Below are 17,384 nucleotides of genomic sequence, written 5' to 3'. Positions count from 1 at the left end.
CAGACGGTTAACGCCCAGGTCTCTACCCTCAACTCCATTGTCAACTCTTCCATGCGGCTCATTTCATATGCAGCCGAGGGAGTGAGTAGGGCAGCAAGCTCAGGGGTCGCCCTTAGAAGGCAAGCCTGGCTGCGCCTGAGTCACTTTGCGGAGGCCTTCAAGTCTTCCTTCACTGACGCCCCCTTTGATGGTTCCTCCTTGTTTGGGACCAAAGTGAAAGACACCCTCACCAGGTGCAAACAAGAGGGAAAGACCCTGTCTGCCGTAGGGGTCCGTTTTTCCCTTCCTTCTAGGCCTTATCCCAAGGCCCAGCGGGGGGGGGGGGATGTGGTTCAAGAAATCACAGAGGTTTTTCCCTGCCGCACAAGGTGAACCCCCCTCCAGATGCAGGGGGGGTGTTGTTCAGGGAGACGTCGCCCCAGAGGCAGAGGGGGCCCCCGCAATTCGGGAGACCGCATATCCTTTCGTGGCTCTACATACTCTCGTTCCTGAGGGTGTGCCCGACTGCGCTTATCTGGAGCCAGTCGGGGGTCGAATTTCATTATTTCCGGAAGCATGGGATACCATTACCCAGGACCGATGGGTATTACGGATAGTGTCCGGAGGTTATCTCATTCCATTATCATCAGAACCCCCGCCAATCAAGAAAATCCCAGACGTACCACCCAGTCAAAGGGATCAAGCAGCCTCAGAGGTCTCTCTGCTGTTAGAAAAAAGAGCCATCCAGCGTGTCCCCGCAGACCGACTTACTCAAGATTCTTTTTGGTGCCGAAAAGAACAGGGGACCTGAGACCCATACTAGATCTCAGCCAACTGAACAATTACGTACACAGGTCCAAGTTCCGTATGGTCACACTACAATCGATTCTCCCATTGTTGGGAGAGGAGATATGGATGTGCTCCATCGACCTCAAGGATGCTTACTACCATGTGAAGATGGACAGAGCATCCAGGAGTCACCTACGCTTCTGGCTGGGAGCCAGTCATTTCCAGTTTCGAGCCCTGCCCTTTGGTCTCACCACAGCCCCCAGGGTGTTCACCAAGTGTATGGCGGTGGTGACAGCTCACTTGAGACGTCAGGGATTCCAGGTGTTTCCATATCTGGACGAGTGGCTCCTTACCGCTCCCACCAGGCATCAACTAGTTCAAACCAGGGACGCTACTATCAATCTATGTCACCAGTTAGGCATAACAATAAATTGGGAAAAATCTGCCTTATTGCTCTTACAGTGTGTCACCTTTATAGGAGCAGAATTAGACACCATTTGACTGAGACCATTTTTACCGCAAGAAAGGATCACAATACTGCAACAACAGATACTCGTTCTGATGCCCCTGAGACAAGCGAAGGCAAGATGGGTTCTCCAGCTCCTAGGGACTATGGCAGTGACAATTATGTTGGTTCCCCTAGCGAGATTACACTTGAGAATTCTCCAATGGCTCCTTTTTGTTCAATGGTCGTTCCAAAGACTTCCACTGTCTCATCCCATCTTACTCACGGACAGATGCAAGCAGGACCTCGGTTTGGTGGCTGTGCACCAACAATTTGGACAGGGGAAAGCCCTTCGTTCCATCCAGCCCGGTTGCCACGGTGACCACGGATGCCTCCCAGATGGGGTGGGGGGGGCATTATCTTGGCAGGACAGTCCAAGGCACGTGGCAAGAACACGAGATACATCTGCATATCCGTGTCCTAGAGATGAGAGCAGTGCTTCTTGCGTTGCAGGCACTTCAGAATGTTCTTCCTCTAGGGACGATTACGATACACTCAGACAACATGTCAGTAGTGTGGTATCTGAACAAGCAAGGGGGAACCAGGTCTTACCCTCTGTGCAGAGAGGCCATGAGAGTATGGCGTTGGGCAGTAACTTCCCAACGGTTTCTGGTCGCAACGCACATTCCGGGGAAGTCCAACATAATTGTGAACAGACTAAGCAGAGCTATCCTGATGCCTTACGAGTGGTCCCTGAATCGTCTGGTTGCAGAGCGGATCTTCAGCAGATGGGGTCAGCCTTGCTGCGACCTTTTTGCCAGCCCCCTCAATGCGAAATGCAGCAAATACTTCACGCTGATCCGCCCACAAGGGGAGTCACCCAGGGATGCTGTGGTTCACGATTGGCCCTCTGATCTGCTTTATGCTTTCCCTCCATTTCCCTTGCTGTCAAAGGTGATTCAGAAAGCGCAATCCTTGGGAAGCAGAATGATTCTGATTGCCCCACACTGACCTCACCAAGTTTGGTTCCCTTTTCTTCAGCAATTCACTGTGGACACTCCTTGGACTCTGGTTCCTCAACCAGATTTACTGACACACATGTCGGGACAGTTCCACCCCTCCCTGATGACCCTCCGGTTGACAGCCTGGCTACTCCACTTCCATCTTTAGTCAGACTTCATAATTTTTCATCGGAAGTGGTTCATGTCTTATCGTCCTCTCATAAACCACCCACTAGAAAAATTGATTCTAGTAAATGGAAAAGGTTTTCTATCTGGGCACATACCAGAGGCATTGATCCTTACAGAGCTCCAATAGCTTCAGTTCTGAAGTTTTTGTCCATGCTTTTCCATCAGGGTTCCGCATCAGCCACGATCAAAGTTCAACTGGCGGCGATCTCTAATTTCCACGTAGCGAATGAGCCTAGTCTCATAGCACATAGACTATGTAAGGCGTTCCTAAAAGGTACTCTACTACTCCGTCCACCGGTGTCCGAACCTATCATGCCCTGGGATCTCAGTTTTGTTCAACAAGCCCTTACTTTACCACCTTTTGAGCCTGCAGCTACCTGCGAATTGAAATTCTTGACTTGGAAAACAGCCTTCTTAATAGCAATCACTTCAGCAAGGCAAGTTTCAGAAATTCAAGCCCTCTCTATCAAACCTCCATATTTAATCTTCCATAAAGACAGGGTCTCTCTCAGACCAAACCCCTCGTTCCTTCCTTAAGTGGCTTCTGTGTCTAACCTAACTCAGTCCATTGAGCTGCCTGTTTTCTTTCCCCACTTTTCCAACAAGGCAGTATTTAGATTCCACCAGTTGGATGTACATAGACAATTACGCTTCTATCTACACTGAACAAAAGATATCCGGAAGTCGGACCAACTTCTGGTTTCTTTTTCCGACAACTGAATGGGTTCCCCGGTATCCAAGGTCACACTGTCAAGATGGATATCTAGCTGTATCTCTTTCATCTATCAGGCAGGAGGTAAAGATCTGCCATTTCCGGTCAAGGCTCACTCTACTCGGGCCGTTTCCACATCCACGGCCTACCAAACCAGATTGTCAATGGATGATATATGTGCTGCAGCTACTTGGGCTTCTCCTCACAAATTTGTTTCTCATTACAAATTGGATGTGGTTTCCAGGGGCAGGTCTTCCTTTGACTCCACAGTTCTCAGGGGTATTTTCTTGTGAGCCACCCAGAATGCAGGTGCTAGGGACGCTGTCCCACGGGTAAGAATATAGGCGAGATAGGACTACATAACATCAAGAAGTTATGTACTCACCATAACGTTCGATGTATGTAGTCCATCTCGCCTCACATTCTTACTTACCCTCCCACCTTCCCCCTGCCTGGAGGATTTGGAGGTTAGGTTGTCATCTGCAGAGGTCCCTTGCTTAGCTTATTCTTTACATGGATGTGATGTGTGCATGGAGTACAAATGAATTTCACAGCAAACTAGATCTGGGGATATGGAGCAGTGCACCATGGGATACCTGCTTAGCCCAGCCAATGAAAGACTTCGAGCTAGTATAATCGGCTGAGTCGGAGCCAATATTCGGCTCCGAACCCACGGGTAAGAATGTGAGGCGAGATGGACTGCATACATCGAACGTTATGGTGAGTACATAACTTCTTGTTTCCCCCTGTACCGCCAGCATCTCATATCAGTTAAGCAAGTCCCATTCTACTTCAAATGCGTTAAGCAATCCACATCTTCTGAGTTTCCTACATAGAAAAACGGTACAACAGCGACTGAGCCATCTGTATCTTCTGAGCTTTCTACCCATACTGCAAAACATTACAACAGGGACTAAGCAATCCACATCTGTTGAGCCGTAACACATAGGAAAATCAATGACATTCAGTCAGCTTTTACCTTGAGAATAGAAGCATCACAGCATAAAAGCAAAGCATTACTGTTTACTTCTTACAAACTTTGGCAAAGCCTTTCTTAGCAATCCACATCTGTTGAGCCGTAACATAGGAAAATCAATTACATTCATTCAGCCTTTTCCCTGAGAATAGAAGCATCACAACATAAAAGCAAAGCAGTACTATTTCTTACAAACGTTTGTAAACCCTTTCCTATTTTTCCCCGACAAGCTTCTATTCTAAAGTTTCTTCAGAACTGCTTGTAAAGCTATAAGAAATAGAGTTTACCTAACATAAATTGCATGTGTCCCATTTCTTCTTTTCACCAATACATCCAAACAGAACAGGGTAAAGCTGAAAAACAATCTTTTCCACACAAGAACAGCACTAAAAGTAATCCGTTCCACAGTACAAAAGCAGCCAATCCGTTTGAACTATGCGTGTGTATAACATCGTACGCTAACTCTCACACTCCTTTCAGGCCAGCATACGTATACACGCAACCACTGCGATTGCTGAATTCAGCGCTTGACATCTTTACAGCAAGCTACCTACAAATCCTAAAATTTTAACCCTTAATCGTTTTACAAACCCACCACCAATATCCTAGCAAACTTTTTAACAGTTTACCCTTCCCGATTACACTTATTTGTTGTTGTTTTAGTAAAAGACAAGAAAGTATATCATGTCGCAAAATCTGGTTGCGATAATACGCAAGTACCAAATTTACTATTCTAGCGAAAATTGATGATGCCTTGCGAGGGGGTGACAATACAAAAAACAGAACTGGAAGACTATAAATGAATATTGAGACTGAAAGCTCATATTACACCTGGCCTAAATGAATGTATCTCTTTAAAATCTTTGTTACAACAATTGCATCAAAAGATTTGATTGTCATGTGATTAAGTTTGGGTATTTAAACCTGTTTTTATGTTTTTTCTTTGCCTGAAGAAGCTTTTTAAGTGAAACTGTGGAAGTTGCACAGTAAACAGGATTTATTTTAGCCTCTGCACTTTTTTATATATTTTATGCTATAGTGGTTCCAGTGGATTTTGTTTGATTGCTTGTTTTTACTTCCACTGGATTTATCATCGGATACCATCTTTAACTTGTATTCGTTTTGTAATGAAGAAAGTAGGTTTTATTTTCCTTTGAGTAAAAGTTATATTTAAAATTTCTAGATTGTGGCTGTTTTACTCCCAAGTTCCTGGGTCAGTAAGTTTTAAAATATCATGTCTGTAGCAGTCTGTCTCTGTCTTGTCTTTTTGAATTTTGACTGAGAGAGTGCGTATAAGTTAGTAGTTCAAATTCTGGTGCATTTGCCAGTAGTTTCCGAATCCCACATCCCAGCCCTGACTTCTTTTTGATCGTAGATGACAGGAAGACTGCAAGTATAAATTCAGGTTAGAACAGCTGATGTTCATCGTGTTACCCTGCTGCAGTCATCACACTTGGGTTATCCTGCCGTCAGGCAGTCCCGCAGTCGGCCCAAGTTCCAAAGTCTTGGTGCGGCGTCGGTTGCTGTCGCTTCTTCCCTGACGTCAGTGCTCCAGGGGTATATAAGAGGCATCCGACACCATTTTCTTCAGTCTTTCTTGCCACGCGGTGCCCGAAGCAAAAGCAGTTCGCAAGTGCCGGTCGGCCGACACCTGAGATTTTCGATTCGAATTTCAGTCCGAAGTCTTCAATAAAGCTAAGTACCCCGTTGGGGAACCTTTTCTTGCCTCAGTCCGATGTCAGAAAAAGTTAACAATTGCATTTCTTGTGGGAAGCAAATACCTCATAAGGACTTCCATTCTTATTGTATTCCTTGCCTAGGCCCAGACCACGACGTCACAGGTTTTCGGTTTTGTGCTAGGTTTAATAAACGAACTATCAAACGCCATTTTGACTTCGCTAGACATTACTTTGGTAGGAAATTTAATTATATCATGCCGTCAGAGCAGCCGACGACCGGAATGCATAAAAAAACGCAAGGATAAGGACAGGCAGCCTAGGAACAAGCCAGACTCCAAGGCCTCTGCTGGGCCTGTCGCCGGTTCTCCGGTTTTCAGTGAGGCACCTACGCAGCCCCTGATGACCGCAGAATTGGAACCCCAGACAGCTGCGAACTCTCAAGCGGAGTGTACTAGGCCGACGCAGCCATCCTTACTAGGCCCTTCCAACACCTGAGCAGAAGGAGACCCCGGTGCAGTGGAAACGTCTTCAGTTACAGAAGGTGTCTTCAGACCAACTACACTCACCATTAAATCTTATGCTAAGCTTAAAACTCCTTTAAAACCAAAAAAGACTGTACATCAGTCTACAGTTCAAGGCCCCATGCCTAAGAAACAGATGCTTAAGATGGCTGAAGTTTTGATTACCCTAATCAGGGGTTCCCATCCCCCTCCAGATAAAAGACCAAGACAAGAGGAGGATTATGCTTCCTCTGACCAGTTTTCTGCTTCCTCTGACCAGGTTTCTATTTCCTCAGATTCTTCTGAGGAGCAGGATTACACTATTCCCCCTTATGAGGACTCTGATGCTGAAGACTCTATTCCCTCAGCATCTCCCCCTGAAGACTACTCCTTTGGGGAAACTTTACATACCATGAGGGAACATTTCCACTGGGAAGGCCAGGACTACTGATCCTAAGAAAAGGCTCCGAGAGTTCCTTTTACTAACCCAGCACAGACCACTTGCTATCCCTCCAGTTTTAGATATTGTGGATGATGTTTACTTGGAGTCTAGTCTAAATCCAAACTCTCTACCTCCTGCTCCAGCCAAACCAGACTGATACTACAGAGTACCTGATTCACACAAATTCCTTTATAAAAGCCCTATGGCTGACCCACAAACAATTTCCCAGGGTCCCAAGGGGGCTAAAGCTTCTATGGCTAAAAATCCTGTGCCCTCTGAAAGGGATTCCAGAACCCTAGATAGATGGGGAAAGAAAATATACACCTCAGCAACTCTGGCTATGAGAGCATTAAATTGCCAGTTTCACATGCTGAAATATCAGCAATTCCTAATGTCTCAATTAAAACAAAAAATGAGCACACATACTGAACAATCTGAATTCAAGAAAATGCAGGATCTGTTGCGTGCAGCTGAACAGGTGGGCAAACATACTTTGCAATGTGGATTTGATTCATTGGAAGCTTCCTGTAGAGCAGCTGTTACTGGGTCTGTCATACGTCGACATGCTTGGTTAAAAGAACAAACCCTACCTGATCATGTTAAAGCAAAATTATTGGATCCACCTTTAGAGCAGGATGTATTATTTGGTGTCAAAGCAGAAGAGGTTTTAAAGAAAATGGAGGATAAGGCAAAGTCTATGCAGACGGTCAAGGATTTTTTACAGGTACAACCTCCTCGTTTCAGCAGAAATTGGCCAACAAAAAACTGGTCCTTTCCAGCTTCTGACAGATCACAGAGGGGCAAATACAGATGCCCAAGGGGTAGAGGCCACTCACAAGGCCCTTACAAACCTCGCCAATGGGGTACTGCTACCCAGAAAGGAGGAGAAGACAGGCCCCAAGCTAGCAGAAGACAAACACAATGACTCAGTCCTCAAACTACCAAGCAAATCTCTCCTGGCAGCTCCCTTGGGAGGAAAATTAGCATTGTTTGCAGACAACTGGCACATCATCACAAAAGACAAATGGGTCCTAAACATTGTCTCACAGGGATACAGATTCCACTTTCATACCTTGCCAAGGATAAAAGGAATGCCAAACCTGCCACCAAATCAATGGGCAGAGGCACAAAAACAAAGTACAGCTCTCATGGATATGAGAGCCATTCAACAGGTACCTACACAGGAGCAAGGACAAGGATTTTACTCAAGACTCTTTCTAGTCCCAAGAAAGGACAAAGCATGGAGACCCATTCTGGATCTTTCAATTCTGAGCACCTATCTGCAAGTACCAAAATTCAAGATGCTAACACTACAGCAGCTTCTTCCCATGCTGGGCAAGAATGCTTGGCTAGTAACGTTGGACATCAAGGAGGCATACCTGCATGTCCCTATCAGACAAAATTGCAGAAGATACCTCCGCTTCATTGCAGGTTCAGTGCATTATCAATTCTCTGCACTGCCCTTTGGCTTATCTACTGCGCCCAGGGTCTTCACAACCTGCAATGAAGCGGAGGTATCTTCTGCAATTTTGTCTGATAGGGACATGCAGGTATGCCTCCTTGTCAATGTCTTGCACTAGCCAAAGCATCTGCCTATGTTGGGAATTACAAGTTAAAGGTGGTTCTTGAATTGGGGTACTTGTTTGGGTGTTAGGGGGGCACAAGGTACAGGGGGTGTTTGCCTTACAAGGGGATAAATGGGCTTGGGATGAAAACAGGGATAAATGCTTAGGCTTGAAATAATCTATGAATCTATGAAAATGCCTGGCACCAGTAATTGCATACTGCAGACAAAGAGGAATTCAAATATACCCATACCTGGACGACTGCCTTATTCAAGCAGAAAGCAAGGACATTCTTTTAAAGCATCTGGCATTTGTCAAACACCTTCTAAGTTGCCTAGGGTACACAGTAAACGAAAAGAAATCAAAACTAGTTCCCTCACAAAACAAAATATTCCTGGGTGCCAGCTTGAATACAACGGCCCAGATGGCTTATCTCACGCCAGACAAGCAACAACAGCTGACTCAATATTTCAAAATAATGGCAACAAAGACCCAACTCCCTGCAAGAAAAATTCTGCAGGCCTTGGGATTCATGGCATCTTGCATACTACTAGTACCATTTGCAAAACTGCATATGAGGAAATTACAATGGTACCTGAAAAGCGTATGGACTCAGCACAGCCACAGCTTGGAAACAATGATACCACTCATTCCCTGCCTTCAACAGTAGTTTCTATGGTGTGCACAGGCATGTCACCTCAACAAGGGTCAGCCTTTCACCTTACCCACAGCCAGGCAAACTGACAACAGATGCATCGGACTATGCCTGAGGAGCACACATGGCAGGACAGTGTATTCAGGGCAAATGGACTACAGATCAAAGGCATCTGCATATCAATTAAAAAGAAGTGCTAGCAGTACAGCATGCCCTAACAGCTTTCAAGGACCTCTTACACCCAGGACAACTAATAATAAAGACGGACAATACCACAGTAATGTGGTACATAAACAAGCAAAGGGGCACACATTCCTACCCTCTATGCAGGCAAGCAATGACCTTGTGGAACACAGCACTGTCTTACCAGGTTCAATTACAAGCACAATTCCTGCCAGGAAAGAAAAACACATTGGCAGACAACCTAAGCAGAAACATCATGGATCCACACGAGTGGAAACTAGATCCACAAGTATTTGCAATGATAGCTCAAAAATGGGGACGCCCAGACATAGATCTGTTTGCCAGCCCCCAAAACTACCAACTTCAAATATTTTGCAGAAGGACATTCCATCCACATGCTTGGAAAGTGGACGCCCTCTCATTCAGTTGGAAAACATTAACAGTTTATGCCTTTCCTCCACTGCCTCTTCTAGCAAAGGTACTGCTGAAAGTCAGATTAGAGAGGCCACAAATGATACTCATTGCACCAGACTGGCCACGCCAGCATTGGTATCCAATTCTAAGGAACATGGCCCACGGCCCACCATGGATTTTACCACAAACCCCCCACCTGCTCACCCAGCTAGGCAATCAGATTCTACACAGCCAGCTCAAAACTTTAAACCTGGCTGCATGGCAAATTACCTAAACAACCAGCCAGCACCTCTATCCAAAGCTGTTATGGATGTCATTCTGGAGGCCAGGAGACCCAGCAACAGGAAAACCTATTCAGACAAATGGAAAAGATTTTGCACCTGGAACCAGGCTAAAGTCCAAAATCCCCTGGATCCAAACATTCCTCAGATTCTACAATATTTAACTGAGATGTTCCACAAAGGACTTTCCTTTTCATCTATTAAGATCCACGCCTCAGCAATTTCAGCTCATTACAACACGGATCCTCCTTTATTCTCACATCCACTCCTAAGACAGTACCTCAGAGGGGCTAAGAACATAACACTGTCCAGGAGAGCACCAACACCTACTTGGGATCTCAACTTTGTTCTGGAAAAGGTTACACTGCCGCCCTTTGAACCAGCTTTTTCAGCTGATTTAAAATTTCTTTCATGGAAAACTGCCCTGCTACTAGCAATAACCTCAGCTAGAAGAGTCTCAGAGCTACAGGCACTAATGGCAGTGGAGCCTTTCCTCATTTTTCATCAAGACAGAGTCTCTCTACGAACTAACCCTTCCTTTATGCCAAAGGTGGTATCCAGTGTGGCCCTAAACCAAACCATTCATTTGCCCACCTTCTTCCCAAATCCCCAGAACAAAGGAGAAAGACTCTTGCACTCTTTGGACATTGTCAATTACGTTACTACTTGGATAAAACTAAGGCTTTCAGAAAATCTGACCAACTCTTTGTAGCCTATGCTGCAGGATCACAAGGAAAAGCTATCTCAAAACAGACCATTTCTAAATGGATAGGGCATTGCATACATTTCTGCCACACACATCATGGGAAACTGGTACCTGCTAACATTAGGTCCCACTCCACCAGGGCTACAGTTACATCAGCAGCCTTTCTCATGGTAGTGCCAACCAAGGATATTCTGGAAGCTGCAACTTGGAGTTCAGTGCACACCTTCACCAAACACTATCACTTACCTCTATATTCTAAGACTAGAGCTGGTTTTGCCACTGCAGTTCTGCAGGGCCTACTAGCTTCTTCTAACCCTGTTTAACTCCACCACCCATCCTTAGCTTTGGGATTCAACCCAAGTGTGATGACTGCAGCAGGGTAACACGATGAACATAGTACAGTTTTGTACCTACCATAAATGTAGATGTTCGAGTGTTCACCCTGCTGCAGTCCAGGTTACCCTCCCTCCATCCCCTCTGAACTAGCTGAACTTATCTATACCATTCTATCCTATACAACCTCTGTGGTGTATTTGCTTTTTATTTTTATATATATAGTGCGCCAGGGGTATATAAGAGGCATCCGACTCCATTTTCTTCAGTTTTTTTTTGCCCCAGATGTCAGGTGCCCCTAATAGGTAGGCAATATATATATATATATATATATATATATATATATATATATATATATATATATATATATACCAACTATATGTACCAACTGCATCGTGTCCCAAGTTATCCTTATCTTTGGACCCGTTGGTTGCTGTGAGTTCTCCGGCTTACTCTGAACTTGGAAAACACTTGGAGCCATATCTGACCTGTTGGTTCCTAGGGGCTCAATTTGACTCGTATTTTTTTCAGAGTCTTCTTTGCACCTTGGAGCTTTGGCATGGATCAGCTTGGCTTCAGCTTCTGCCTTTTGTCAAAGCAGGGAGAGACTACAGAGCTGGGGTCCTTTCCTTCTCTGGGTGGATCTGCTTTTGAGACTATGGAGAGAACCTTGTCTGCAACAGTCGGTCAGTTTCTTCCCTCTTGGAACAGTCAACTCTGTCACATTTTCATTCAGAACCTCAACCATTGCCTCCACCAGGGCAGCAAATAGCAAAGGCTTAGGTTTCCCAGCAGGGTGCCTCCTCTTCTTCCGATACTTGCCTACAGCACCCCACTGAGAAGGTCCTTAGGAAGAAGTGAAAGAGGAATCACTTGGATTCTCTAGAAGAATCCATCACAGAAGACACCGATTTCAGTGTCCTGATGATGTCTCAGTTGGAGACATCCTAAAAAATCCTTAAGCAGAGAGGTGATTGGAAGTTCACCAATCCTTTGTCTGAGGAATCTGTGTACCTGCAGACCTTTGATTCCTGTGTATTTACTTCCTGGATAACTCTGCCCACTGATGAGCTCATTAAGTTGATCTCTCAACAGGCATGGAAGTCCCCTGATTCCATTGAGCCAGTCCCAGGAGACCAAACAAAATTATCCCTGTCCATGAGGATAAGCCGTTCTGGACAAAAAATTTGTCTTTGGGTGCCATGGTTATGGTGGCAGCCACAAAAAGGGTGTATATTAGATAGTCGAACTTTGAAAAGAGCAAACGCTCCTACATCAACTTCTAATCATAACCACTCAATATCGAACATACAGAACAATGATTTGTTTTCCTCAAGGAAAAAAAAATTGGTGCTCAAAAAAAAAATCCGCAGACAAAATAAAGTGGGGGGCTGTGCCCCCCACACCTGCCCTACTTAATTATGCAAACTCTGAGATCACATCACAGCGGAGGAAACTGCAAAGTCCCGGCAATGGCCCAATGATTTTTTTTCCCTTGGGGAAAAAAATTGCTGTTCCAGCCGTTCGACATTCTGCAGTTTTGGTTATCAGGGTTCGATTGTAAGAGCGTTAGCTCTTTTCACCATTTGACATCCTGATATAGACCCCACAAAAAAAGGAACTAGCAGAGGAAAGTTCCTCAATCCATCCATCCAGCAAGGAATTTCTGACAGTGGATAGATTTGGGAAGTGAGTTTGTGTCAATGACCTTTGCTTTACAGTCCTTGAACTACCTGGCACATTTCACCAAACAACAGAGGGACTTGATTAAAGAACTTTCAGATTCCCTCTTCAGAAATGGCTTCTGAGAGGCTGTTGTTTGTCTCTCATTTGGCCACCCTAAATTCCATTTCTAACTCTTTCATGAGGTTTATTTCTGATGTAGCCAAAGGAATGATCATTTGCCTTAAGGAGACAAGTTTGGATGCACTTATGTGATTCTGCGGAGCCCTTTAAGCCTTTGTTCATCAGAGCTCCTTTTGACAGCACGCCCTTGTTTGCCCTAAAGTTAGACACATTGACCAGGTGTGAAAAAGATGGGAAACCCCTTTCTGCTGTGGGCATATGTTTTTCCAGTACTGAAAGATCCTTTTTGAGGAATCAGTGCAGCAGTGGGAAAATGTGGTTCAGGAAATCCCAAGGATATTCTCAGGGCACACATGGTTGGCCCAGTGGTAGAGGAAGGAACTCTAATGGGAGACACCACCTTTGTGGCAGAGGGGGCCTGCAAAACCAATGATAGAGATTTCTGCTTTGGTAAACTCTTTCAGCACTCCTGGAAGGAGGCCCGATTTGTCTTCCTCTGGAGACAGTCTGGGGTCACTGGTCCTTGCATCAGAGAACTTGGCTACAGATAATCTCTGATACATGGGTGCATGGATAATATCCAGAGGTTATATTATACCATTTTCCCTTCTTCTGTCAGATGTTCCACCCATTCAAAGGGAACAAGCAGCACTACAAATACAAAAGCTGCTAGAAAAGAGTCATCCAGGAAGTTGCACCAGACCAGAGAGAGTGTGGAATTTACTCAAGATTATTTTTACTGCCACAAAAGACTGGGACTGGAGACCAATTTTGGATCTCCGCAATTTAAACAAATCAGTTAAGTGAAACAAATTCCAGATGGTCACGGTTCAGTCCATTCTTCCTTTTTTGGAACAGGATGACTGGATATGCTAGCTAGACCTTCAGGATGCATACTACCACATAAAGATGCACAGGCGATCCAGAAGGTTCTTTCATTTCCGGCTGGGAGTCCGTCCTTAGCAACTGCCCTTTGACCTCACCACAGCCCCCAGAGTGTTCACCAAGTACATGGCAGTAGTAGCAGCTCACTTGTGACTGCAAGGATTCTGGGTGTTTACATATTGGGATGACTTGCTCATCACAGCTAGGACCTGACATCAACTGGTCTTTCCTGGGCATAACCATAAATGACAAAATTTCACCTCAAACCAACTGAAACACTGGATTTCATAGGGGATTTTTTTTAACACAAAGACTGGAATAGCCTCCCTTCCCCCACAGGAACTGGAGACAATCTGATTTCAAGTCAGGAGAATAATTAACAGCAACAAAGTACCAGCAAGATTAGTTCTTCAGGTGCTTGGATCCATGGTAGCATCTGTAACACACATTCTCATGTGAAATCTGACCAAGGGAACAGTGACTGCTTGCAACACTATGGTCTATGCTTTATCTACCAGTGTCAATGCCTGTTGCAATCACCAGTGTATGCAAAAGAGATCTCATGTGTGGATTTAATTGTATCATACAGTGTCGTCCTTTCATTTCCCTCTCAGCACAAGGCCACAATGACTACAGACGCTTCCCAATTAGGGTGGTGGGGTCACTATCAGGGAAGGATAGTCCAAGGCACTTGGTCCTCAGTAGAGGCCAATTTGCACATTAACGGGCTAGAAATGAGAGCATTGCTTTTAGTGTTGCAGGCCTTCCAGGATTCTCTCCCCTTGGGAACAATTGCAGTTCAAACCAACGACATGTCAGTAGCTTGAAAAATCAACAAACAAGGAGGAACCAGATCCTATCCATTGTGTCTAGAAATTGAGTGTGGCAGTGGGCGATTTCATCCAACCATTTTCTCATAGCAACACACATTATGGGGAAGTCCAGTGTGATAGCAGACAAATTAAGCAGGTGCATACTTTCACCTCACGAGTGGTCAGTCAATCAGAAAGTGTCAGAAAGGGTATACTAAAGATGGGGTCAGCCATGCTGCAACCTGTTTGCCTCTCCCCTAAACAACAAGTGCAGCAACTATTTTTCCCTTATCCTCCCCTGAGGAAGAGTTACCAAGGGAGGCTTTTCACAGTTGGCACCTTGGTCTCTTATATGCCATTCCACCAATTCCATTAATTCCCAAATTCCTACAGAAAGCTGTCTGGTTGAAGAGCAGTTATCCACATTGCACCTTATTGGCCTCAACAGATTTATTTCCCCCTCCTTTGGCCTCATGTAATTTGACAGCCTTGGATTCTGGAACTAAGTCCAGATCTTCCGTCCCATCCAACAGTAATGGCTCATCCAGACATTCCAAGTCTCAAGCTGACAGCCTAGTTTCTCCAATTCTGTTAGTAGCCAGACAGCTTATGCTCTCTTCCCCTGGCCGGCACATACTGTTATCTTATCATAAACCTTCTACACAAAAACTTAGCTCCAGTAAATGGAAGAGATTTGCACATTGGGCGCGCCAGAATAATATTGAACCTTTTTCAGCTCTGACTCACAATATTTTACAGGTTTTAACTTCACCTTTCAGTGGAGGGGCTTCAGCTTTTATGATCAGAGTCCATTTAGCAACTCTATCCAATTTTCATTTTGGCTTTCAAGGCTCCTTGGTTGCTTCTTACAAACTTTGAAAAGCCTTTTTGAGGGGTACTGTACTTTTAAAGCCTCCTTACAAAGATCCTACTCCTCCTTGGGAGCTGAATTTGATGTTGCAAGCAGTCACTCAGTCTCCCTTTGAACCAGCTAATGATTGAGATATTAAGTTCCTGTCTTGGGAGACTATTTTTCTTAGTGGTAGTAACTTCCACAAGAAGGATTTCAGATAATCAAACTTAGTCTTCTAAACCACCATACCTAATTTTTCACAAAGATGGTCTTGCTCAGAACCAACCCCTCTTTTGTACCTGTTGTGGTTTCACAGACCAGAATCAACCAATGTATTAATCTGCCAGTGTTCTTCCCCAACTTCTCTAACAAAGGTGAATGTAGCTTACATTTACTAGATGTTCACAGACAGTTAAGATTCTTTTTTCACAGAACAGAAGATTTCAGGAAGTCTGACTAAGTATGTGTTTCCTTCTCACATACCAGACTGGGCAAACCTATGAACAAAGTGACTTTAGCCAGGTGGCTTACTAATTGTATCTTATTCATGTATACCAAGTTGGGTGTTTCCTTGTCAAAACCCTCATAAGCCCATTCAACCAGGACCATAGCAATGTCCACTGTTTTCCAGTCTAGTGTTTTCCAGTCTAGAGCCTCTATGGATGATATCTGTGCAGCTGTAACTTGGGCTAGTCCCCATATCTTTATTACTTATTGCAACTTGGATCTGGTCTCCAGGAGTAGAGCATCATTTGGCTCAGTGATGCTTAAGAAGATCCTTAAGTCCACCCAGGATATAAGGTAGCTGGGGGACTCTGTCCCACAGGTTGAGGATAGAATGAAAATTGACATCATCAGATAAAGAAGTTATGTACTTAGCATAATGTTCCACCTGTGTTGTCCATTTTCATCTTCCTCAGCTTCCCACCCTCCAACCCCCCAGCTCTTGATTCCTAGAAGAACGGGGTGATAAATGAATTTTTACCTTTTTTGGTGTATTTTTGCAGTTCCGGGTATGATCTCCATGAAAGCCTTTGTCTTTTTCTATCCGCAAACTCAGTCTGAGGTAATTGGGATAGACATATTTTGTGCAAGAGATGAGCTTCAGAGTTTTTGTTCCCATGAGCTATTGTAGTGGCCGAGTTGGTTCTGAGGATTGGAAGCAAACCCACAGGCTGAGATAGAATGAAAATGGACAACACAGATGGAATGATATGGTGAGTACGTAACTTTTTTTTTTCTACAGTAAAATGTTGGAAAATGCATGTATAGAGTTGTGCAGTAGCATTTTGGAAGGCAAAAGCATTTTCAGTGTTACGTTACTTAACAGAAGACTACAGAGGGTTACTGTTTGGCCTTTCTGAAGCAGGTGCAAAGGCTGCTGTTTCCACCAACTGCAGAGCAGTTATTCTCCATGGAGGTGAGTTTGTCTAGACATTTTAAATGTTACCGATGTATTGAAATACACACTGAAAATTAAGGTTAATGTTATGCTGGAGTGGCCATTTAAGGATGGTACTGCAGCTTGTGGCAGCAAAGTCCAGTACTGGAACTAGCTTGACATTTGGCATGTTAATAAATCCATGTCTCACAGGAGAATTGATGCAGCAAGCCTAATGTCTACTCAAGTCAAACTTTTTTAACCTCTTATTAGTTTGCTTGATTTTCAGAACCTCATATACAAGGGACATTGATTTTTCAATTTTCAGAAAAATAAAATTCCATTTTAATTAGTTGAAATCCGGGAATTCTACCGTGCATTTTCAAATACAACTTCCTGTGATTTCATTTAAATTTTTTTATATATTAATGCAGACATAGATGCAGAACACACAGTAATGTTAGCTGACAGTATTAAAAAATAAGAAATATGAGCAGAAATGCATCTTGTGGCAATTTATTTTACTGGCCTAAAATGCCAAAATCTGAAGTAGTTTACTTCATTTGATCTTCAATTTGTGGGTATCCAGATCGGATCCAAGACAGTCGCATCGCCAGCATCTGATCCGAGCTCCAAGCTCCTCCTCTACCCATAATACCCCTCCATCTCCTTTCTTCCCAGATCTCATTTGCCACTTTACAGCCAAGTATCGTGGTCGCTGAGCTACAGGCATTTTTTCTTGTGGGTAACTGCTTTTCGAGCTAGTTAGTCCAAGTTAGGTGCCCTGCTTTCCCTTTT

At 44.3% G+C, this 17,384-nt stretch overlaps 1 protein-coding gene across 1 annotated transcript in view; it reads left to right on the top strand.

Moving 5' to 3' along the window:
* The window catches only part of RPP30 (ribonuclease P/MRP subunit p30), a 347,672-nt gene that overhangs the window by 219,256 nt on the left and 111,032 nt on the right, over positions 1 to 17,384 (top strand). Inside the window, exon 10 of the mRNA XM_044056927.1 lies at positions 16,546 to 16,625. Within this exon, the coding sequence (XP_043912862.1) occupies positions 16,546 to 16,625 (80 nt within the window). The remainder of the gene's footprint in view (positions 1 to 16,545; positions 16,626 to 17,384) is intronic.

This window comes from Protopterus annectens, chromosome 14.part0, assembly GCF_019279795.1.
Source record: "Protopterus annectens isolate FY-2018-M chromosome 14.part0, PAN1.0, whole genome shotgun sequence".
NCBI classification, from domain to species: Eukaryota; Metazoa; Chordata; order Ceratodontiformes; family Protopteridae; genus Protopterus; species Protopterus annectens.
The sequence above is the reverse complement of the archived record's forward strand: the minus strand, read 5'-3'. Positions and strand labels throughout refer to the sequence as shown.